The 23,872-nt window shown below is 38.3% G+C and overlaps 1 protein-coding gene across 3 annotated transcripts; it reads left to right on the top strand.

Moving 5' to 3' along the window:
• Positions 1 to 297: 297 nt before the first annotated feature.
• On the top strand, positions 298 to 20,392 carry LOC147855832 (uncharacterized). Of its 3 annotated transcripts, none has more exons than XM_087330653.1 (11): positions 298 to 424; positions 498 to 673; positions 6,333 to 6,541; positions 14,337 to 14,525; positions 14,895 to 14,987; positions 15,072 to 15,254; positions 15,346 to 15,706; positions 16,643 to 17,916; positions 18,040 to 19,230; positions 19,305 to 19,840; positions 20,117 to 20,392. In XM_087330653.1, the coding sequence occupies exons 2-11, from the start codon at positions 655 to 657 to the stop codon at positions 20,208 to 20,210; spliced, it is 4,149 nt and encodes a 1,382-aa protein (XP_087186779.1). In that variant the 5' UTR covers positions 298 to 424; positions 498 to 654; the 3' UTR covers positions 20,211 to 20,392. The 3 variants fall into 3 exon arrangements, with proteins under 3 accessions (XP_087186779.1, XP_087186780.1, XP_087186781.1); XM_087330654.1 differs by having other exon boundaries at positions 298 to 673; positions 15,346 to 15,448; positions 15,530 to 15,706; XM_087330655.1 differs by having other exon boundaries at positions 298 to 673; positions 20,082 to 20,392.
• The last annotated feature ends 3,480 nt before the right edge of the window (positions 20,393 to 23,872 follow it).

Genomic DNA, 23,872 nt, shown 5'->3' with positions numbered 1-23,872 from the left:
TGCGACACATCAACATGGATCCGAGTCCAGAACAACACGAAGAAAGAGTGAAGAAATTGCCGCTAGTCGTTGCATTGGGAGTGAGCACAGGTCACAGGAGCCTCGGGATTGCGTGTCCTAGTTAGTTGTCCGCCCGCCCGCCCGCCCGCCCGCCCGCCCGCCCACTCGCCCACCGGGACCTTCTTGCTACCAATGATCTTGTTGGGCCACATCCACATGGACCCCCACTTCTTTTTCTCTCTCTCTCTTTCCTTGGAGACCTGTAGCCTTCTCATTTTGTATCCCCCCCAACCCAAACGTGAGAGAATCAATCCTCAGAAGAGATTTTCTTGTTGTTCGCCTCACATTTATCTGTTTCTTCTTCTTCTCCTCCTCCTCCTCCATTAAAGCTCAATTCTCTTCTTAAAGGCAAAAGTTTGATCAGGTAGACATACCTTCCCATCTCCTTTCAATGCCTTTTTGAAACAGGCCTCCCAAGCTCCTCATTTTATTATCAGGTCTATAGATCTCTTTCGATGATGCCTGATGTGGTAGCGGAAGAGCAATAACTTGTTCCCGATGTGAGAGAGTTTATTCTTCTTCAAGATTGATGATGAGAGGTGGAAATGATGAGTGTATTCGGAACTTGAAACAAGTTTATAGTCGCCTTCAGTGATGAGCTTCAATTCTTCAGGTTTGCTCACACACTTTGTTATCTGTTGGGAAGACCTCCTACTTTCACTTGTTTTCCCAAATGCCCTTTGATGAACTTTTTGAGCAATCCTGTGTGCTATTTTAAACAATTATATGGTAAGTTCATCCCATGCTTCCGTCCTTTGGGGGTTTCACCAAGGGCATCTGGGAATTAAAAAACCCAGGAGAATAATTTAAAATTCATGGAGCTTTTGGATCCCCCCCCCCCCCCCCCCCCCCCCCCCGATTTATTTTCACACTTTTATTTGACATATTTTGTTCTTGTGTAATCAACTTTCTTCCACTCTAGATGAACCAATTTAGAGGCCAGGGGATGATACATTGGTCTTCAGTTTTCACTCACCTTTGTTTCCCTTTCATTTATGTGTTATTTAATGCCTTTCTTTTTCCACTCTGGATGTGGTACAGACATTGGAAATATTGCAAGCTGAGGTTGTAGGTAGGAATGCTAGCTCTTTTAGGGTTATACACTGCAATGTCCCTTCTTATTTGTAAATGAGGCCATAACTTTGACAACCCCTTTTCTGCAAGACTTAGTAGGAATGCTGATTCTTTCAGAGATATGCAAGGTAAATGCCCCTTTTGTGCATAGTACGCTTGAATCATTCTTTTCTTTGAATATTGCCCTTTTTTGGTGATTAAAAATTTGACATGTCTCTCCACCTTTCAAACTGTCACCTGAAAACAATTGACTAAATGATCAAAATTTATCATTGTACCTAGAAGGAAGGAGGCAAGCAGACATTGTAGGGAAGAATGGTTGCTTTAGCTAATTCAAAGGTCTACCTACCAGTTTTTGTGCTTCAATTGAGTGTTTCAGAGTAATTTATTAAATCTTTTGGTGTATATTTGCGCGTTCCAACAAAAAGTCCTTATTTGTATTGCTTGATATGAGTGTATTTCCATCAGGATGTGTGTGTTATTGTGGGAATTGAACTAAAGATATTGGCCATCCGGCAGGGGATATGTATTTTGGTTGAATAGGACTCATGCTTGGCAATATAAATTGTTACGACCATAGTACACTTAAGTAGGGCTATAACTATAAATATTAAGTAGGGCATTTTGTAAAATATGAAGATTTAGGATTACCAGATATTAATTACTTTAACTAGTATGTAAAAGTTGGAGTGTAAGGTCATAAGCTAATAATGTGTAAGAAGAAACAAATAGTGGTTTATGTGAGTGGCTCATCAATGTAGGCTTTCCTTTCTTTTCTTATTTAAACCTTAGTTTTAAGGTTTGAAGTGTTATTGTTCCTTTCTAGAATAATCGTGAGTCATTAGCTTGAGACAACCCTTAGTGCCAACATAGATTTTGGAGGTAGGAGAGCTGTCTTTTACACTCCTTTTTGTATCTAAACCCTCTAGTACTAAATGCTAATTTGTTTAATTCTAACCTCTTTAGCTATAAACTTTTATCTACCATTATAATTTGTCTCATAACGAGGGGGGGCACACATTTAGCAGTTTGTTAGTCCATCGTTTGTTGGCCAGAGAAGAGCCACAACCGGTGACACCCCCCATTATGACCCATGAGTAACAAAAATGTCAAAAAGTGATCTTTCCCTTGCGTGTTGCACAATTATGGTCATTGCTGCATGTACCTAGTTTTGTAACTTGACATAGGTTTATGTGCTCATAATAGTTTGACAGGACTCCTTGTGGTGAGTCTTGCCTAGACACCATGAAATCAATGGTGGCCAATAGCAAATACATTCAAGAGATACACCTATGATCCTTGGACCACTACATCAAATTCAAGAACTCTGAACTCCAGAAAGTTAAGATCAATCAAGTCAGGGCATTGAGATACAAGGAGAAGGAAATAACCATAACAGGGATATGTAATGTCTCTAGAAGCAAGTCTCAGGTTATCTAGTAGCAAGTCAATTATTCATATGAAGGCACACGATCACTATTGAGTTATTGCCTCTCCAGCATCCCTTTAGTATTGTGGTATATAGGTAGACACACATTATGTTGTCAGATGGTGGACTTTTGGTTGCTTCAGCCTTCAAAAACCATGGTCTATCACAGCCATGTCCATAATTCTAGACTTGACTTCAGATGATGTTTGGAAGCATTTCTAGACTTGGCTGAACTCAAGAAGATAATTCGTTTTCAATGAATGTTCATAATTCTTGACTCCTAGTTGGCGCTTGGGTAGAGTATTTTTGTTACAATCCCACTCACAGTAGATTGTGGACATGGTTGAATCACCTGAGTGCCTATTTTGATTGGTGCGTCTCCAGACATAATTTAATGTGATGATGTTAACGAGACCAGATGGATCTCCTTGCTGTGCTTTTGGTTATTCCTTCATGCTTAGCATTGAAGGTACTTTGGAGGCAACTTATGAATGTTGTGTAGGTATAGATTCAACCCACCAAAATCTCCTTCTTGATATTGATAACGTGCAAGCAGATAAGAAAATGATTCATGAGGATCAATGGCGTAAAAAGTAGCCAGGTTTAAGAGCGCAAGAGGGTAAATGTTGTGATTCACGAGGGTCAATGTAGTTGCTAAAGGATCCAATTCTAGAATGTCATCATATGCTCCACAACTATACACATTAACTGTCTGGCAAGTAAACCAAGTAAATTGGTACTTAGCCAACTCACTATCCTGTTTAGCATAGACATCCCTTGTACACTTCCAAAGGTTACAAAGTGTTTGCCATATTGTGTTACTTCACGCATATCTTGAGCTTGTCACTCTAGACCGACTTCTTATGCCATACCTTCTCCATACATAGCCTTTGGTGTCAAACATAATTGTTTGTTCATCCTTGGTTTGGGCATTGAAGTCACAATATTATATTGCCCATAGCAACAATCTTATGATATCATCATATAATGGTAGATATGGTGATTCTCCGAGAGGCGCAAACCTCAATTAGGCAGGTGGAAAGCAACAAATTGCAATGTATAGTTCCCTAAGTTTCCCTCTTTTGATTCGTATCCACATATACCATACATCTATATTCTTATGCACAACATACACTCTATCATGGAGCTCCTTTTTGTACAGCACCACTCCATCAGAGCCTCTAGCGCTTCCTAGTATCTGTAGGTGGGAATGACATACTGATTCCAATCTATATCCTTGTACATTGGGGAGTCTATTAGCAATGCATTGATGGTGTTTCTGTATAGCAATATTGGTGTTCTTGAAGATCTCTTTGATAATTGCTACATTTGTCCTTAGAGAGCCATTGCAATTCCATCTAGTCATGTGCAAGGTCTCATAGGCCATACACAATCATGCGGCTCTCTTGATCTTCCCATCTCTATATACAGCCCATTTGCCTTCCTTTCTTGCAGTGAGCACTCATGGCATGTTTTCTTTTCGATGTGCTACATGAACTGGAGTTATATTGTCATCTGAATATATTTTGTCACCCATGAGTGCCCTTCTTTTGGATGAAAGCTTTTTTCTTTTCCATATCAATGAACTGGATGATCAAGACTTTAGCTCTAGCCTCGGCTCTTTCCACCCTCCATGCTGAAGCAAATGGAATATCTAATGCGCTATCTTTGTTCCAAAATTCTTTGCATATTCTTGTGGGCTTCCTTTTTCCGCCAACCAAACATTTGTGCATGTGCACGGGATTTCTTTTTGGTTTCTTCTTCTAATGTAGTGTTCAACTTTTCCATCTTATCCATTGATGTTCCTTTTTACTTTTTCATGACCTCTATCTGGGAGTGTTTGCATGAATTTCTTATGAGCATGCTCGGCTTGAGCTTTAGCATCTTTGGCCATCTTTGCCCATGTTTGCATTTCCTTATTCACATTGGCTTTAAGTATGGAGATGTATTTCTCCATTGCTTCTTGTCCTTTTTGTAAATTGGCTTTAATATATACTAGTTCGACTTTATTTGAGGATATGTCACCCCTTAGGTACTGTGATATGTCATCCTTAAGCTCTAAGTTCGATTTCTTTACAAAACTTTTGATGTCTTTTTGTATGGCTTCTAATAACTCCATCTTGAGAGAGGCATAGAACTCGTTTTTTTGTTTCTCCTTTTGCATTTTCTCTTTAAAGTTCTTTCTATGTCATCTCTCATACTATTGATGTCTCGTGCAATCGAATGACTTTAGAGATCACTTTTCCCTCTTCAACTTTAGTGGAACTTGTGATTTTCTTCCAGCATTACTTGAGGTTCTCCCATCTTGTCCTTTTATTCCATTGTATTTTCTTGGGGTCTTCCATTGATTGGATCATCTTTGTTGGTGCTCAGATCTATTTCTTCGTTCGCAGTCCATTTGGAATCCATGGTATTCTGTAGTTAGGACAACGAGTACAAGGATTAGGTTGGAGAAACACAAAGTGTAGAGGAAGAAATGCAAAGATTAAGCCAACTGCAAAGAGTAGAAAGACATTGCAGAAAGCGCAGAGGACAAGAACTCAGGGATTAGCAGACATTACAGAAAATGCAAAGGACAGGAACTCAGAGATTTGGTAGACATTGCAGAAAATGCAGAGGAAAAGAATTCAGAGACTAGGCAGCCATTACAGAAAATGCAGAGGACAGGAATGCAGAGATTAGGAAGACATTGCAGAAAATGTAGAGGACAAGAATTCAGAGATTAGGCAGACATTAGAAAAAATGCAGAGGACAAGAATGCAGAGATCAGGCAGACATCGCAGAAAACGCAGAGAGTAGAATAGATATTTTAGTGTCCATGATGAGGTCAATTTTGACCTATGGACCAAATCAACATATCAGCTTGAATGTGATTCCTTAAGAAGGGGGTTACTACTCTGTCGTAAAAACTCTCAAGTGAAAATAATGCATGCACATATGTGCTCACCCTTCTTGGTGGAAATTTGAGTATGACACTCAAATTATCATGCCCGTCTAACAAGTTATCATATTTCTTGCCAACTACCTTATATGCTGAGCATGCGATAAGTAAGTGATATTCGTTCTCCACTAGGTTTCATTGCATACCTTGCATATCTTCATGTTTGCGTGATGATTCCATGATGCTACCTCAACACCTAACTTATGTGCGTGACTTTGAAGAAGTATTAAGGCGCTTCAAGAGCTAGGCTCATGGGTGTAATGAGATGCAATTGGATACATTCTGACAATTTTTCTTTGTATTGGGGCCAATAGTGGGGGTTAATATCTACAATTTAATATTCCAATTTTGACATTGTAACATCTTGCCACTTCATCCTTAGAACCTCTAGTAATATAGCCTCAGTGATCACATACTTCATAGCATCACCTGAGAGCTCCAATACATATTTTATTCCATCGCAGACATTCCATCTATTTGTCGATGGGACATTAATACCAAGATATTTGTAGCTTTGCACCAGTTGTGTTGGTTCTCCCTTGTATGTAAAAATGGGGTAATGTCTTGGTTGTATTGCCTTTATTGCCATCATTTTTGTTTTATCCACGTTAACAGTTAGCCTGCTGATTTGAGGGAATGTGTCGAATATGTCAAGTAAGTGTTGCATGTCATCCAGATAGTGTTGCATGTCATCCAGATTATATGAGAATAAAACAACATCATCGGCATATAGGAGTATAAAAATAAACTCATGCATGTGTGTGTTTTTTTGAGAGAGAGAGAGAGGGAGGGAGGGAGAGAAAGAAAGAGGATTGGCTTGTTTTGAAGGTGTGCCACAACCCTTGGGCTTGATAGAGAAGAGATCGGTATATGTTACACAACATTCTTCCTCATACGATGATATTCGTTGGATTGCTGCAGAGCGACGTACTGCTGAGCTATTGTCTCTTATTGAACCAAACATCCACTCTGAAAGACAAAGGAAGGCTGTTGCTGACTATGTGAAGGATCTTATACATAAGTGTCTTGATTGCCAGGTGATTGTATAAATGAAATGACCCTCCAATCTATCACGACTTTTACCCCAAACATTTAATGGATTATAGCTGTGGTATAGCATTGGTTTCTTTTGAAAAGGCTGATATGGATTTTTGTTGGTCTGGAACATTTGGATATCTTGGTCATGATCATGAGTTTATTTCAGCTATTTGTTATTTTGAATGAGAATGGTGTATTGTGCCATTATACTTTTAAACTTTTACAGCCTCCAATTTTATATTTCAGTAAAATAATGAGAAATGGATGTAAAAGTTTCTAAAAATGTAAGATTTGACAGTCAAACTTCTATATTATATTTTACTAAAACAAGTGATACATATCCTTGAGTTGTGGGATATTATCAATTTGTAGGATGCTTATTATCACACTAGAAAAGTCAGGCACCTATCAGATTCTCCTCGTTAATATTAAAAGTACAAAATCATCTCTTGGATAAGAATGTGCAGGCATGGGAGACATCATTGTAGTTTGAGACTGTACTGCATGCAGATGTAGAAAGCAAATGTTGAGGTAATGCATGCAGAGCTTGCTGCAGAGGAATTTGACAGGCAAAGATCAGAACAACACAAAGGAGAGGTAACAGAATATGCCAGATTCTTCCTTACAATCGGAAGTAGTAATGACCGAGTAACATAAAATGGCCCCTCATGATGGGTAGATTCAGATGCATGGACATGCTGGAATTGCGAAGGTGGAGAAAGCATGGGAGACCACTTGATGGAATCCCCATCATAAATGCTAGAAATCAAAGAACTCATTGTCTCTAGGGAACCAATTCATATGGCAGGAGATTCATAATCTTTTTATGAATCAAGACAACTAGAGGGCCTGGAAGATGTTCATGCAAAACAATCTTCAATAACAACTACTTCACAGGAAGTTTGCTGTACATTATTCACCAAGCCAATGACAATTAATGTGATTGAAAATCTCCAGAATGGAAAATCCTAAATCTATCATGGCTTGGTAAGAGAGTATTTTGTGTGTGCAGTTGATACTTTGGCTATACTTCTAGTGCATTGCATATGTTTAATAGAACTGTTTGTGAGATTTCGACTAGCTAAACTGAATGTACTTCTGTAGCAATCTTTAAGAGCTGGGATCACATGATGAGGGATAAATACTAAACAATCGTGATAGGTTATCAGTTGGCGAAGTTGTAAGAAATTTCGTTTTTGACTTGTGCAAATGGCCGTTATTATTGGACTCAAAGGCAAGCAGGTTTTAGGAACGTTATCACTATCCTAGATCACATATTGACTCTATATGCTCTCCTTGAGGAAGGTAAAGAATATAATGCGGTTTTGTAAACTTATTTAAAGCCTTTGACATGGTGTCATAAGCTAAACTCATGCAATGATCGCAAATTAGCAAGGTACCAAAGGATATGCATGGAGGGATTATGCAGTCTATGAATTGGTGTCTAGGAAGTTTCAGTCTCCAAGAAGAGTATCAGACAAGGTGGCCAGTACCATTTGGGGTAGAACAAGGATGTCTCTTATCACCATTTATGCGGTTCAATCCTAGAGTAAGAATAAAATGTATGGGAAAGAGAAATGGCTTCTGTTCACCATTTGGATCACATATTGACCCTTTAATAGTTCTTGTTGAGAAAGAAAGAGCCCATAAAATGAGAGTATATCGTTGGTTTGGGGAATTCTGGAAGGCTCTCAACACTGTACCACATGTTCAGCTTGCAAGGACTAGAGTCGTAGTTGATATGATATGAAGAATCTATACATTAGGAAACACTTGTGCTCCTAATTAGGTGCTAGAGACCACGACTTGCATGATTGGAGAGAAACAAGTATGCTCACTCTCTTTGTTCTTTATATTGATGAAGTATCTAATTACATAAAAAAACTGGGTGGTTCAGTAGGAGCTGCCTGGGGAGATAGTCATTAGGATATTACTATATGTTCTTTATATTGTCTGGATTTCTGACTCTCTGAATGAACATCAAAGACATGTATGTATTTTAAAATCATTTTGCATAGACAAGGATATGTTAGTAAACCTTGATAAAAACTAAACTAAAGAGATGGTGCGTAACAGCACCCAGACATGAGAAACAAGTTCAGAACCCAAATTCTGATTGGAAAAGGAAAAGGTTGTGGACACACTACCATACACATACCTAGGACTAGCATTTACAGGGTTGTGGTCCTCCCTATGGAAGGCTGCTTTTGCTCAAGCCCATGTACAGCTCCGAGAACAACCACAACTGTGGTTTGATATACTTGTAACACTGATATGCTCTTTATGAGGTAGAAACTTGGGAACCAATCCTTTATAGGAAGCAGGGTTGAAAATATTTGGAGAGACAATTAGTCTCGATGATTTAACACAGAAAGTAGTGAAGTATCGGTGGCAATGATGTAATCCAGGCTGACCCTGTAACAGCTACAATAGTGACCAAGGCACTCTTCTCATAAAAGACAGTACTCAAGAATGTCACTTATGCCATCAAAATAACTGGCAGAAAACTAGGGCGTCTAAAGATGTATTGGAAAGTCATGCTAGAAGGCTGAAATCTGCAGATTCTGATTTGCTCTCTTTTACGCTATCCTTAAAAGAAAATTCTTTGGCAGCTCTAGATGTGGAGTAGTTTTTATGGTTGTGTTTCACAGGTTTGTGCGCTACATTAACACATCCTCTTCTATGCGTGGTACAATGTAGCTTCATGTATGTGAAATAAAGTCCTTAGTCCAAAATTATAGGAATATTTTATAGTATCATAAAAGCAAAACAAAGAAAACACCTTCTGGAGACAACATTCTTAAAAATTCTGGATTGAAAGACAAAAAAGCTTGCATTGGCCTCTCCACCAATTGAGTCAGTTTTTCAGGAGGTCGTGTCATGGCCAACATAGGCTGTTGCTTATGTAAACTATTTTGATGATATTTCCACCTTTCATAACAAGGAATTTTATATCCTCTGCCCTTTTCTAGAGGATGAACAAATCATGATGTGACCATTACACTTACTGGATATCTTAATGAGTGTTTTGCATGTGCATATCACTAGGAGTTGGCAACGGTTTGGTTCAATCCTGAACTGAACCATTAAACCGTTATCAACGATTTGGTGGTTTGATAGTTCGGTACAGGCTTGAGCTTTGTTCAGTTTGGCTCAAGAGCTAGTATTGCCAGACTTATAGAATGATTGAGATGCCTCGAAAGCTTGACGAGATATCCTATCTTGTGATTGGCTATGTATCCTATTAATAAAACTACAAGTTGAAAAAGTGCTTCTACTAGCATCGTGGGTAAGTGACCTCTGCTCTAATGATGTCATGTGGCACGGTCAATTTGCTTTGGAGTTGATGTGATAGCATCATTACCAATGTTCTCTCTAATTGCGCCCACATGAAAGGTGGTAGCCCTAGAGCCCAAAACATCGATGCATACATGAGGGAATGGGTCACTAATGAGTCGGAGAGCCACCCCCAAGTTTGTGGCTCTTGAAATTATTCCTTGTGGCAGTGTCTATCTAAGAGTGAGAGGGATGCATAACTTAATGTTTTTTATTGATTTAATTCACTTAACTTAAATGTTTATTTAATCTAATGACTTAATTAATGTTTATTTAATTAATTAATTAATTAAACATAAATGCTTATTTAATTTAGTGTATTTTTATTTATTTAATTTTTTAATTAGTTTGGCTTAAATGTGGTTAGGTTTAAATTTTTCATTAAATGGATCGGTTTGGTTTCAACTTTTCCCTAAACGGTTTTGGTTTAAATAGTTTAGTTTACCTTTTCTTAAATGGTTTGGTTTAATGGCTTGAAAGTTCATAAACGGTTTGGTTTGGTTCAGTTTGGTTTAGTTTCAAGGCAAAGAAACCGAACCGAACTGAACCGAACCGGGCCCATTGCTAACAGCAATATAATTTCTTCTTGCGAGCCTTGGTCTGGTCAATTAAGCATCTAAGTGTGAAAATATGGTCAATTAAGCATTTGTTTGGGTGCTTGAAGATTTAATGTTGCCATATAATCGCTGAGCTTTGCTTCTATTATTGCACCATATAATTTAGTGAGCATATGACCAATCATAATGGTCCTATATGTATTTGGAACCATGGGGTCCCCTCTTTTATGTATAAAGGCCACTATGGTGGAAAACCTCAGCGAGGGCATGATTGAAGAGTAGAGTGAGAAAAGGAGCTAGACACTCTCGTGCATATATGATGTGTTCAACTCACAATCTTGTGTGATCCATGGACTTTCTATGTTGCAATTTCTTTATGACCTTAGTGACCCTAGAGGTCGTATAAAATGTCCCCATGGTAGGTCGAGGTGTAGAACGCATATGAATGGGTGGCTGGTTCGGGAATTGGTAAAGTCTCTCTGTATATGTGCGCCAAGTGTTTGGATCCTCGATGGGTGTTTGTGGTCTTGGTTCCCGTAGTCTCTTCCATGCAATGGAATAATTGCTTAGTGACCCTAGAGGTCATATAAAATGTCCCATGGTAGGTTAAGGTGTAGAAGGCATATGAATGGGTGGTTGGTTCGGGAATTGGTAAAGTCTCTCTGTATATGTGTGCCAAGTGTTTGGATCCTCGATGGGTGTTTGTGATCTTGGTTTCCGTAGTCTCTTCCATGCAATGGAATAATTGCTTAGTGACCCTAGACGTCGTATAAAATGTCCCCATGGTAGATCGAGGTATAGAAGGTATATGAATGGGTGGCTGGTTCGCGAATTGGTAAAGTCTCTCTGTGTTATGATCCTGACCGGCCACAACCGGTTATACTTTGAATGTTTGGGTGCAAAGAATCTTGATTGACAGTACGCAGACAGAAAACAAGAAGACATAAAACGAAAACAGAGACACAAGATCTTTTACCTGGAAAACCCGAATTGTGAAAAAACCATGGGGTTCCACAAACCCCGAGAAACAGAATCACTATGATAAAGAAGTAGTACAATAAGAATCTTGGAGGCAACGACCTTGAGTTCTTCTTCGTAGGACTGACGGTTGTGGATTTACTAACTCTGACACTCTCACTCTCTCTTCCTTACACAGTTACAGAGGCAACAACCTTCTCAGTAACTTATTACAACTATAATGATTCAACTACTAATGATCAACCACATTCTATAAAGTTTGCCCTAGTTGCTTATATACTAAAACAACTTTCAGGCTATTTACAAATATAGCCCACAAGGGGCACATTCAGACTATTTACAATTATAGCCCCTTGAATCGGGAAATCGATTTTCGATTTCGGTTTTCGATCTCAGCCTCGGCCGAATTACTCATTGACTCCACCTGATTCGGTTCGTTCTCTTACCATCCGGAGGAACCTGTTTCCCAACACTCTGTATATGTGTGCCAAGTGTTTGGATCCTCGATGGGTGTTTGTGGTCTTGGTTCTTGTAGTCTCTTCCATGCAATGGAATAGTTGCTACTCATGAGCATATGGTAGAGCTCCCAATATTGAGATGCTTCCCATACTCGTCTCTTATGATGTTCATCGTGCGCATTTCTTTGCGAGCTTGTACTTAGGTAATAGTACCACTAACTCACGATACCTTAAGTTGTCTATATAAGTCTCTGCAATCCTCACCATACCATCTATTCTGTGACATAGACCATACTCTACCTTGCTAAACCATTATATATGATCATTTGGTGCTGACTTCCAAGTTCGAGCAGATGATGGCCAAAGCTGGTGGCGTCCGCACTTTGGTCTTTTGATCTATGTGTGATGCCTATAGCTAAGGGATCAACACTCACCGTTTCTAGGTTTTTATTTGTCTGAAATATTGTGCACTGTTGGGATTGGGTTCTCGCATTGAAATCTTCTACGAGGAAGACTTTCCCTTGAGAAGGCCCATGTGGCACTCCTTGATCAGCTAATCTCATTTCTCCAGCCATATTATAACGAGATCCTTTCAGGGGAAAGTAACAAAGGGCAATAAATACTGCCCTTCATACTATGTATCTCTCTCCTAATGCTAGAAGTCAACCCCGGGATACACAAATGGGCTTCAGACTAGGACATAACAAAGGGGTTACAATTGATCGGGCAATGGCAATTTGCCGTGCACGTAGGCCTCGGCCCCATGGACCACGACCTCGACAGCCTTGTTATCGACATATAAAAGCCATTATTTCCCGCCACCGTAGGTGCTTCCCTCGCTTCAGAGACATTTCCATTCTGGATTGACCTATGCTAGAGATCTTTCGAAGACAAAAGCTACAATATACCTAACTTGAGGATCTCACATGTGCCAAAAACTAGATTCCCTCATTTCTTTTCTTTTCTTTTCATGTTATTTACTTTTATATTTACTGTGTAATATTTTTTTATATTTTGATTTGTTCTCAAAGACGAGACAACACTTAAGATGTAATCTCTTATTTGGTCTTATAGGCCATTTTGGCCTCTTAAAAGATGTTAATATATCTTTCTTTCTCCGAAACAATATTGCAACACCTCCAGATCCTTTGGTAGTGTGTCAGTGTGAGTTTTGTCTAAATACTGATTCCCAACGGAAACCTTCAGCTCGTGGGAGTCCTCTATTTGGGCTATGGTTTGTTTCTACTATGAAAAGTATATTTTATATCTTTAAAATCTCCCCTAAATGGCTAGGGTGTGTCCAAAGTGCGCTGTTACAATTCCATAAAGTCATCCTGATTTTATCTTCAGTCACATGGGCCGTAGGCCATTCATTTATTATCACATGTCCGTCTCGATAAAAGGCACGATGCCCTTCTTTATGAGCTTGCATGACTCATGGCATACAAGTCTTGCGATGTCCAATTTTAAGAAATAAAGATAATAACGTCTTTAACAAAGAGAGAAAGAAAGAAGAAAGATATATTAACGTGTTTTAAGAGGCCAAAATGGCCTATAAGACCAAATAAGAGATTACATCTTAAGTGTTGCCTCGTCTTTGAGAACAGCAAATCAAAAAAATAAGTAAATAATACTCTGTAAATATAAAAGTAGAGAAAAGAGAGAGAGAAAAGAGAGAGAAAGAGAGAGAAAGAGAGAGGAGAAAGAAAAATAAAGTTATGACATCCCTACTGTCCCAAAAACTGAGAGAGAAAAAAAATAAAAATAAAACCAAAAAGATCAGTAACCTGTTTAGGGTTCAGTTTGGTTCAAGTTTGAGCTCCCCCCAAACCAGTTAAGCTGAAACTGAACTGTTGATGATTCCTACTTGTCACCCACTTGGTGGTTTTCTTGCATGCATTTGAATGGAATAAATAAAGATATAATGTTTTTTAAGATGCCAACATGGCCCGTAAAACCAAACAAGAGATTACATCTTAAAATGTTGTCTCATCTTTGAGAACAACAAACAAAATAAAGTGTAACTAAATAAAAATAGAAGTGACTAGAGAAATCCCATTGTCTATACATGCAAGATTCTCAAGTCAGATATATTGTAATTATTGTCTTCAAAAGATCTCTAGCATAGGTTGATCCAGAAGGGAGAAATCTACATTATGTTCATCCTAGTGAATGCAGTTTAGCATCCTGATAGAAATATCGAGTATTTTGATGTTGTTTAAATTCTGACATCTGCAAGAAAAATATTCAGACTTTGAAGTAGAACAGGAACATCTAATGTATGTAAGGTCAGGGGTCACGAAAATTACCCTTGGGTATGATAATAAATACAGAGAAATGTTTAGGGAAATGATTAAATTAAGTAATTGCTTTCTAGAATGATAAGATATAACTTTTACACTGAAAAGTTCTTATCGCAGTTATATTTTTTCAGAACTAATATGAAAGAGTGTGTTATATGATAGGTTTTCAAGTTCGGTTCAGTACCTTTAAAAACATACCTTCCCGATGGAGATATTGATTTAACAACTTTCAGTAGGCATCCAAACCTAAGAGATACATGGGCAAATGATGTACAAGCCGTTCTCAAGTATGAAGAGCGAAGAAAAGATACCAGGTTTTGTGTTCGAGAAGTGCAGTGCATTCCTGCAGAAGTAAATACTTTTATTTGCCCTCTTTTTGTATTTGTTTGCTCATGTGAATAAACAAGCTACATGTTAATATTATAAGCATACACTGTTGCACTCCCTGGACAATCAATATTCCATCACATAGAGGCAGATACAAAAGTATGATAGCTAGACAACTGGTGATAATTCTAGAAAAGTAATAGATTTGTATCAGAAATGTATTTAGATCAGAACCCTGCTTTTTATTGATAAATGTTATGAACTATATGTGCTATGCAAACTAGTTTCGTACGATGCATAGTTCTGCTCACCTGCATTCACTGGTTGAATAATATTGTAGAGTGCTTAATGTGATTGTATCCTCTTTTATCTTTGACGAAATTTAAAATGCAGGTAAAAATTGTCAAGTGTCTTGTAGAAGGCATTGTAGTTGATATCTCCTTCAATCAGCTAGGGGGATTATCCACACTTTGTTTTCTGGAGGAGGCAAGCTTCTTATACTATCACTTCGAAAATATCTTGTTTTTGAAATTCTTTTACTTGGATATTTACACATGTCATGGTCTTCAGGTGGATCGTCTGATTCAGAAGGATCATTTGTTCAAGCGGAGCATTATACTTGTTAAAGCATGGTGTTATTATGAGAGTAGGTTACTAGGTGCTCATCATGGTCTTATATCTACTTATGCGTTGGAAACCCTTGTATTATATATCTTTAATGTTTTCCATGCTACCTTACGAGGTCCCCTTGAGGTAAGTAGACTTAGCTATGAAACGAAAGTATCTTTACAGTGCCAATCATTATTGCTGAGATCTGTCTAAAAGGCTGGTAATGGAAATGTAGGTCTTATTCACGTTTATGGACTATTTCAGTAATTTTGACTGGGAAAAGTATTGTGTAAGTATATGGGGTCCTGTTCCTTTGGCATCAACATCTTCTTCTAGAGGTAATCCTGCTATAGAAGATTCTTCATCCTGCAATGTTCAGTTCTTGATTAATCTGAAAATTGTCCATCTAATGCTTGCAGAACCACCCCTCATTAGTGAAGGTGCTTTTCTTTTGAGCAAAGGGTTTTTGGAAGCCTGCCGTACAAAGTATGAGTCTAAGGATCATGATCTACAAGCTCGAGTATTTGGTGAGAAGTTTCTAAATGTACTCGATCCATTGCAAATCAACAATAACTTAGGACGAAGTGTCAGCAAAGGTTAGTCTTAGATTTGCAAAATTTCAACGTTGGTGCTTCATTTTGTGCAGCTAAATTGATACTAGTTGATTTTTGCATGGAATGTACTTTGCTATTACATCATGTTCATATTTCTTTTTAAAGGGATGCCACTCAGATACATATTTTTCTAATATAATGGAAATGAACTTTCTTCGATCAATCCTGGCCAATCAATTGTTAGACATAGACGACAGTTAGACATTCATTGATGACTGTAACAGTAGTGTAGAATTTCAAAACGAAAATTTAAAAGCAGACTTTTCAGTTTAACCTGAAGTGAGGTGGGTGCATGAAAGCAGCGAAGAAAAAGAAAAAAGAAACGATGTTGTGTAAATCCTCAAAAAATGACAATATAAACATATTTTCTGCTTATGCAGATCCTGGTTGTCAATTTTCCATGGTTACATCTCAAGCCATGTCGTTTCAGGCAGCCAGGGTAGATAGACATTTTCAAGCAGTTATGATCTTTGAAGGTGTTGCAGGCCATTATGGTCTTTTAGAAATGTTCACATATCTTTAAGAGGAGAGTGTGAGGAGTGTTACACACTGGCAAATGACTCATTGACTTTTTCGATTAATGGGCTGACCCGACATCTCATGTTTAGAGATATCCCCCACATATTAATGCGTTTACCGCCTATCTCTATCTTGTGGTGCACAGGTTATCCACTCATTTTCTGTGCATACAGTAGCAATGATAATTCTCTATAACATGCTGTTGATCTCTTGAAATGATATCTTTTCTTCTTATAGAATCATATCTGATGTCATATGCTTATTTTGAGAATTCTGCATCCATCAGTCGTCAACCATATTCATCTTTATAAATTGCCATTGTTTAAGGGCCTTTAAGTGAAACTGGAGTTTATCAAAATTGCATTTCCCCTTTCCTTATCATTCTGTAAATGATTGCAGCAAGTTACTTTAGAATACGTAGTGCATTTAGTTTGGGTGCACGTAAATTGGCTAAAGTATTTGAGTCTTCTGATGAGGACTTAACAATGTACTTGGATGATTTCTTCTCAAACACCTGGGAGAGGCATCAAAGTGGTGCCAGGCGGGATGCTCCAAAGTCAGTATTTCCACCCTCACAGATTTTTAATTGCAAGGGTGAAGTCTTACATGTGCTTCATGATGCATCTATTGATGATCCATCGTCAGCAGGGGAGAAAACTTCAGATATGAGACAATCTCTGCACAATATTGATTGTGAGGATGCTTGGCAAATATCTGCAGAAGATACTCCACTCAACTCTTCCGTATGCTGCTCAAACAATTATAAAGAGAAAACGTCAACAACCGATATGAATATGCCTGTAAAAATACAACAAAACGATTTTTCCTCAAATGGTATCAATATGACTGAGGGTCTTAGTATGGTTAAGAATCACAGGCAGTTTTCTCAATACCCTTTGAGAAGGACAGTATCAGAAGGCAGGCTTGAAAGACTTTCTGATATGTATTCTCTTGGAAACATGGCTGTGAAGCCAAACAATATTAAAAGTTTAGGGAAGTCGGATACAGAATTGGTGGCTACTAATAATTACAATGGCTTAGCTAAAAGCAAACCTGTGGTTAAAGAAGCAACAGACCATTTGCAAGTCTGGGGCAATGGTATCTTCCAAGAAGGCAATTCTATAGATGTCGGAAGCAAAACTCCGAATGAATGGCAGTTTGATGAATGTTCACGAGCTTCGATAGACACGATGAGCATAAATAGTGCTTCTCATGAAGAAAGAAATGGAATACCAAGATTTCCTTTCAGGCAACCTACACTTCATTCTCATGCTCAAAGCCATATACCTTACGTATATTTTCATGGATACACTTCTCAACCAGGCACTATCATGTTCAGCCCTTTTTCTGCATTTTCTCCTCCATTACATTTTGGAGAATCAAATGTAGGAAAGGTGAATGGGTTAGTTCAAAGATCGTCTACAGTAACTGCACCAATTCCATTTGTTTCCCCGTCAATACCTATCCAGCCTACTAGAGTTCCTGTGCCATCATTATCTTCTTACAATTTTGGTGCTCAAAGCATGTCAAGCATCCCACCATTACATATAAACAGCCTAGATTCTAGCAAAATGCCAGTTCATTCTCGGAACATAAATGAACTAGAGCAACTTGAGAAGCAGGAGCAGCTACGTCCTTGGAATTATGCAATGACAAACCTAGCTTCATCTCAGGTACTGTGTTTGAAATTGATGACCATATGTAATGAAAAGATTTGTCAAATTCTTTGTTCTTTTGTACTTGACATTCTCTTTCCTGGTTTATGTCTTTCTGAATTCTTCTTGCAAACGAAAAAGGTGCTGGATTTCGACATAGGTAATGCTGATGGTAGATCAGCATGTAACCACAGGAAAGGGCCTCAGGTAGAGGTACAGGAGAGTGGTGGTATAGTAAAAGGAAAAGGAGATATTAAAGGTCATAAATCTGGTAACTTTAGAGATGTGCCTAAAGTTGTTGTGGGGGAATCATCAGAGCGAGTAGGCACTGATAGTGGGGTTATAATATCAAAGAATGAATTTCCAGAGTCTGAGGCAAATTCATATGGTGAAAGCAACTCTGGCAAACAATCTCCACCTTATGGACAGCTATATTCTGCCTTGGCACCTGGCTTTGAAGCTTATGCCCCTCTACCACATCCATCCTCTATGACATCAAAACCATGTGCTTCTGATACGGATGAGTTCTCCAGTGATCCTTCATCATTTGAAGATTCATTCAGTAAAATTACAAGTCTATCAGATTCCGACTGTCCTATAATGAAGCAAGCAAATTCTAATATTATCACTGTACAAAAACCTATAGAACATCTAGAGGGGTTCCCATCCTCATCAGTTGAAGTTCCTTCACCAACAGATGGTACTATTATGGAGGCCAGTTTAGGAAATCAAGAAGTTCTAGACACTACCACTTGTTTTCCTATGGGTACTTTTCCAATGTTTTCCTACTACAATCCATTTTATCCTGCCAAATCAGATTTTGATAGTGGATTTGAAGTTGAGGCTATGAAGGGTGTGAGCCAGTATAACGAACCGGACTATGTTCATCGTCTCCATGGTATTGGTTCTGAAGGTAGTCCATTAATATCTAAGGCCTACCATGGAATTGGAAATATGCCAAATACTTGTGATTCTGGTTCAGCACCAAACTTTGGACCCGAGTCTGCTGCAGAACATGCACACGAATCATCAGCTGATTTTCTATGTAGTGATCTTGTTAATCATTTGCAGGATCTGGAATTCGGTAGGTCATGCCAAGAACCAGTCATAGACCCTTTTGCACCTAACTACGTGCATAATCCATTTGATTGGAAAGTTCTTCCATACATACCTATCCAAAAGATTCCTGGCTTTCATCAACGTCCAGTTCCATCGAATCCGATGCTCGCTTTTGGTCATATGCATATGCCTAATATATTACCTCAACAATACGCTTGCAGTATCAATGATGTACAGCAGCAACAAACAGGAACATGGACTTTTTTCCCATCGGTATGATGTGACGTGCCCTCTTCAAATCTTGTCTCTCTGGTATAAAACATCTTATGGATTGTGTATGATTGCAGAGGCCTAGTCTGTACAATAATAATATACAGTGTTTGGCTGAAAGATACCCTGAAGCAGCTACACAATATGAACACAGAAATGGAGCAAATGGAGGACCGTTAAGGCACAGGAACACAAACCGTGGGTGTAATGGTAATGCTAACACACAGATTCCTGGAGCCCCACACAAGGTTGCTGAAGGGAAGCATGGTAGGAATAATACATGGAGGAAATCTCATCATCTCATATCTGGTTACTCACCTATTTCATCTGGCTTGGTTGCACCACCATTTCATGGGCCATATAAAGAATTTCCAGGTTTTCAAGTAGCGGGCACTTGTATACATGAATCAGAACCAGTAACTCGTCTATCATCACATCATTTGTCAGGTGCAATCCCACCTCTTGTTCCACAGTTGGAATTTGGTTCACTAGGGCCAATTAACTGCATGATTCCGTCAGGTCAGGATAGTACGCAACCCGTTAGGTTCAGTACAAGCTCAGACACTTTCTCATCCTCATCAGACCAAGAACCAGTTATCGATTCTACCTCCAGGTAAAAAGATATAAATGATTGAATTTGCTGAGATGGTGAAATTTGTGATGGTAGATAGTAATATGGAGTGGGGATTGTGAGAAGTTTCAAGTTATTTCAAGTGAATTTAATGAAGCAGAATTAAGATTTGTATATTGCAATGTGGAATGTGCGTTTGTGTGTTGGAAATATTCAATATATTTGGAACTTTTGTAAAGCAACAAAGGATTGAGGTTTGATTGGCAATTTGTTCTTCTGATAGATGAGCATTGCTCAGCTTTCTATCTGTGGTGACAGAGCCATCCAAGCTGGTGGTGCATACCAATTAAAGGAGGAGGATTTTCCACCTCTTCTTTTACAGAGACAACCCGCTCGGATCAGTGGGTGTTGAAAGAACTTTTTCCATCAGTAACTCACAAACGTATGTTCTCGTATAAAACGACACAATACTGCATTCTTTTCCATACTCAGTTGTATGAGTTTGGGTTTACCTGTAAAAGTAGTTCCATTTTGTATTCATGTTTCAATGGTTACATATATGTAACTCCAAATGTACCGTCACTCCATTTTCCATTCATGTTTCTATGGGGACATATGTATGTAGCTCTGTATGAGGTGCCCTCTATTTTCCATTCATGCTTGAAGTTGTAATATGCTGGCACCATATGTTGAACCCCATATGTATTATGTATTTATCTTTTCAAACTCCGGCCCTGTGGCTAACCACTAGGCTTTCTTGTATGTTTCAGTAAGGGTTCAAACAACCATGCACGCCAGTTCTCTATCCAACACGCATCTAACACTAAACAATTTTTTGTAGGGATATCATAATGATAAGTCATAATTTGTTGAAACTGAGTTCGTAAACTTGACACCATGAACAATGTTACGTATTTCGTTAGAAGGCATGAAAATGTTTCATTTGGTTATGTGTTAATATGTTGTCTTTGACATTTTATTAGTTTGGAATCTTAAAAAAATATCTCATTTGGTTACATGGTAGTTGTGCATTCAATGGATTACAGAAAAGAATTGTTTCAGTGCCTTATTGCATTTGATGTTATGCGTTGAAAGACAGAGTCTTATGTATTGTTATTAAAACTTGTGTATATTGAAACCATGGAAAGGATTTTTTTATGTGTTTGGCTAGTAATTGAAGATTGAAGATGATCAAGGTTCCAATTAAAGAGAATGAAGGCTTTAGTATATGTATACATGTTGAGTTATAGGTAATAGTCTTTTAGAATGTGTTCTTTACCATATTGGGATTTTTGAGCAATCTGGAAAGGGGATTATTACATAAATCTGTTAAGATGAACGATTGAGCTAAAAATATCAAGAAATAGTCATGGCTATAGAGATATTGTCTCCCATTGATATACCAGCTAATTCTTATAATTACATGCATGTTCTGTTTAGATGGTAGTCTTAACAGTATGAAGATCTAACAGTTACCATGCATGTTTGTCTACATGTCTAACTTATTAGCACAGGTTTTTTATGAGTGATTTGGTGGTATGTTTGTTGCAATGAATATGCGAGAGTAGTTGGCAACGACAATGGAGTAATTTCTCTTCTGAGGCAATCCGCCTTAAACTTCAAGTGGTACAAAGAAAGAAAGCTCAGACATCCTGCCTTTTCACCCATTATTCTATCTCATGATCTTCAAGTGGCACAAAGACAGGCATCCTACGTTTTCGCCCATGAATCTGCCTCATGAACTTCAAGTGGCAATCCGCCTTGAAATTCAAGTGGCACAAAGACAGGAAGCTCAGGCATCCTGCCTTTTTCACCCATGATTCTGCCTCATGAACTTCAAGTGGCACAAAGACAGAAAGCTCAGGCATCTTGCCTTCTTCATCCATGATTCTGCCTCATGAGCTTCTAGTGGTAATCCGCCTTGAACTTCAAGTGGCACAAAGACAGAAAGCTCAGGCATCCTGCCTTTTTCACCCATAATTCTGCCTCATGAATTGACATGGCAAAATTTCACCCATGATTGTGCCTCATGAATTGACATGGCAAATGAAGCACCATTGCCATTTGTCAACCCTCCCAAGCATCTAAAACAACACGAAAATCCCACTCTTAACAACCCAAACCTGCCTAGCAACAAGAGGAAGAGCTGGAAGACCTCTGTACCAAATTTAGAGAAGTCCGTTGTTTTGCCATTGCTAGGCCCCATGTGGTTCCCTCTCTTGGGAGATCTCCCCATTCTGGATCGACCTATGCTAGAGATCTTTCGAAGACAAAAATTACAATATATCGGACTTGAGAATCTTACATGTAACAGGATTCTTTAGTCCTTACTCATAAAGGAGCAACTCCACCTATCGATCAACACAAGACGCAATCAATACGTCCTATCTTACAATGGCAACATGGTCCTTTCCACTTTGTAGAGCGTCGTATCATAAGAAATGTACAAGACAAACACAGGATAGGCCATACCCTGTCTTTTTAGACTTTGGCATTCTTGTTGGATATTATAGGGTTGTAGCCTCTACCTAGCCAAAATTCAAGAATTAAGAGGTGCATGTGCATCCGAAATTTACAAAGAGGTTGGAGGTTAACATGCAGTCCTATCATGTTCATTATCGAAACTACATGAAATGGAAGCCATAGTTGGATATATAGCAAATGTGCAGCTCATTTTGACATTGGTTAATTGGTTTTCCTAAAGAGACTTGTATTGACATTCTTTTTGGGGGGTCTTGCACTTTCAAAATAAATGAACAAAGTCAGTCGGGCTTATGGCATTGTGAGATATTGGAATGAATTATAGCAAAAAACAAAGTGAGATTTCTTTTTGGCATTTTTTTATTGTTTTGAGATGGGAAAGTTTCAAACAAATTGGCCCTGATATTACGTAAGTCTATATCTTTTAACTGACATGATATAAATGTTACATTAATAAGTTGATGATGTACTTAATGCATGGAAAAAATCTACTTTTTCTTCTGATTGAAATGAATGAGATCAATGTTCCATAGTGAAGGCCCAGTTCCCCATTAACAAAGGAGAGCTTGATAAAGCTTACTTCTATGTATTTGAGAAAAGCAGTTGCTTCGAGAGCCATTTCATTGTATTTCTTTTTTCAAGATTTGCTAGGAACACCATTTGTTTTTCTTTATTTTGAAAGGAACTAATCATCCTGTTTACTAGAACATTTATGGCTAACAATCCATGGATATGAGCATGAGATTATAGGAGTTGAGAATGCGATTGGGGGTGAGATAATTAACAGTGTGGATCACATGTACATCCAGCATCAAAATAGATCTTCAATGGAATTACAATGATGTTTTCTCCTCCATTTGATGCTTCATGCAGTGTACCATTATGATTGCTTTCATCTTCACTTCTGTATGCTGCATTGTCTATTTAACCCCATATTCCATCATTTTTTTTATCACTATTTTGTTCCATACTCAGCACATTCCTCACAAGTTGTGCCTATTCTTTCTTTATTTTGTTTATACACTCCTATCATTTCAACTTCCTGAGATTTTTCATACAAAGATGATGAGAGGAATCCCATGTTAGCTTGTTTTGTTTAATTGTGCACAAGTCCATGGGTATCACAAGGTTCCATTGCTGAACCCCCATAAATAAATTGTCACTTTCTAGGAACATCAAATCTTTCATGCTTGACCCAACAATGCCAACCACAACCTCCTTGTAATTGTATTGCTTCTGAGAGAGAAGAGGGAGCGAAAAATCATCACTAACAACATTGTTTTTACCGCATCATAGAAAGTTTTCCACCCCTTCATTTTGCTCGAAGATATGGCTAACATTGTTTAAGTCACATCATAGAAAGTTTTTTGCATATTACATTATTGCCCCTCCAATTTATTCTAACACTATACATTAATTACTAGCAATACACTGGAGGACTAAAGGGTTCTGTACATTTAAAATTCTGAGTGTTTAGGTGGAAACTTGCTTGTTAGAAAATTTGAAAGATGAGTAGACTTTGGGAGTATGCATGTCCTAAATTTTCATGGATGTCTATTGGAATGCAATAGCTTTGCTTGGCATGCCCACTAT

Source organism: Azolla caroliniana, unplaced genomic scaffold (genome assembly GCF_043228905.1).
Source record: "Azolla caroliniana isolate FFs.n. ecotype wild unplaced genomic scaffold, voAzoCaro1.0.p SCAF_14, whole genome shotgun sequence".
Taxonomy (NCBI): Eukaryota; Viridiplantae; Streptophyta; class Polypodiopsida; order Salviniales; family Salviniaceae; genus Azolla; species Azolla caroliniana.
Note: the sequence above shows the minus strand (reverse complement) of the source record. Positions and strands in the feature narration are given on the sequence as shown.

Excerpts from the sequence above, each read along its gene's own strand:
- LOC147855832 (XM_087330653.1), top strand. Across the intron at positions 14,526-14,894 it reads TGCAGTGCATTCCTGCAGAA|GTAAAAATTGTCAAGTGTCT; the intron begins GTAAATACTTTT and ends TTTAAAATGCAG. Across the intron at positions 15,255-15,345 it reads CCTTACGAGGTCCCCTTGAG|GTCTTATTCACGTTTATGGA; the intron begins GTAAGTAGACTT and ends ATGGAAATGTAG.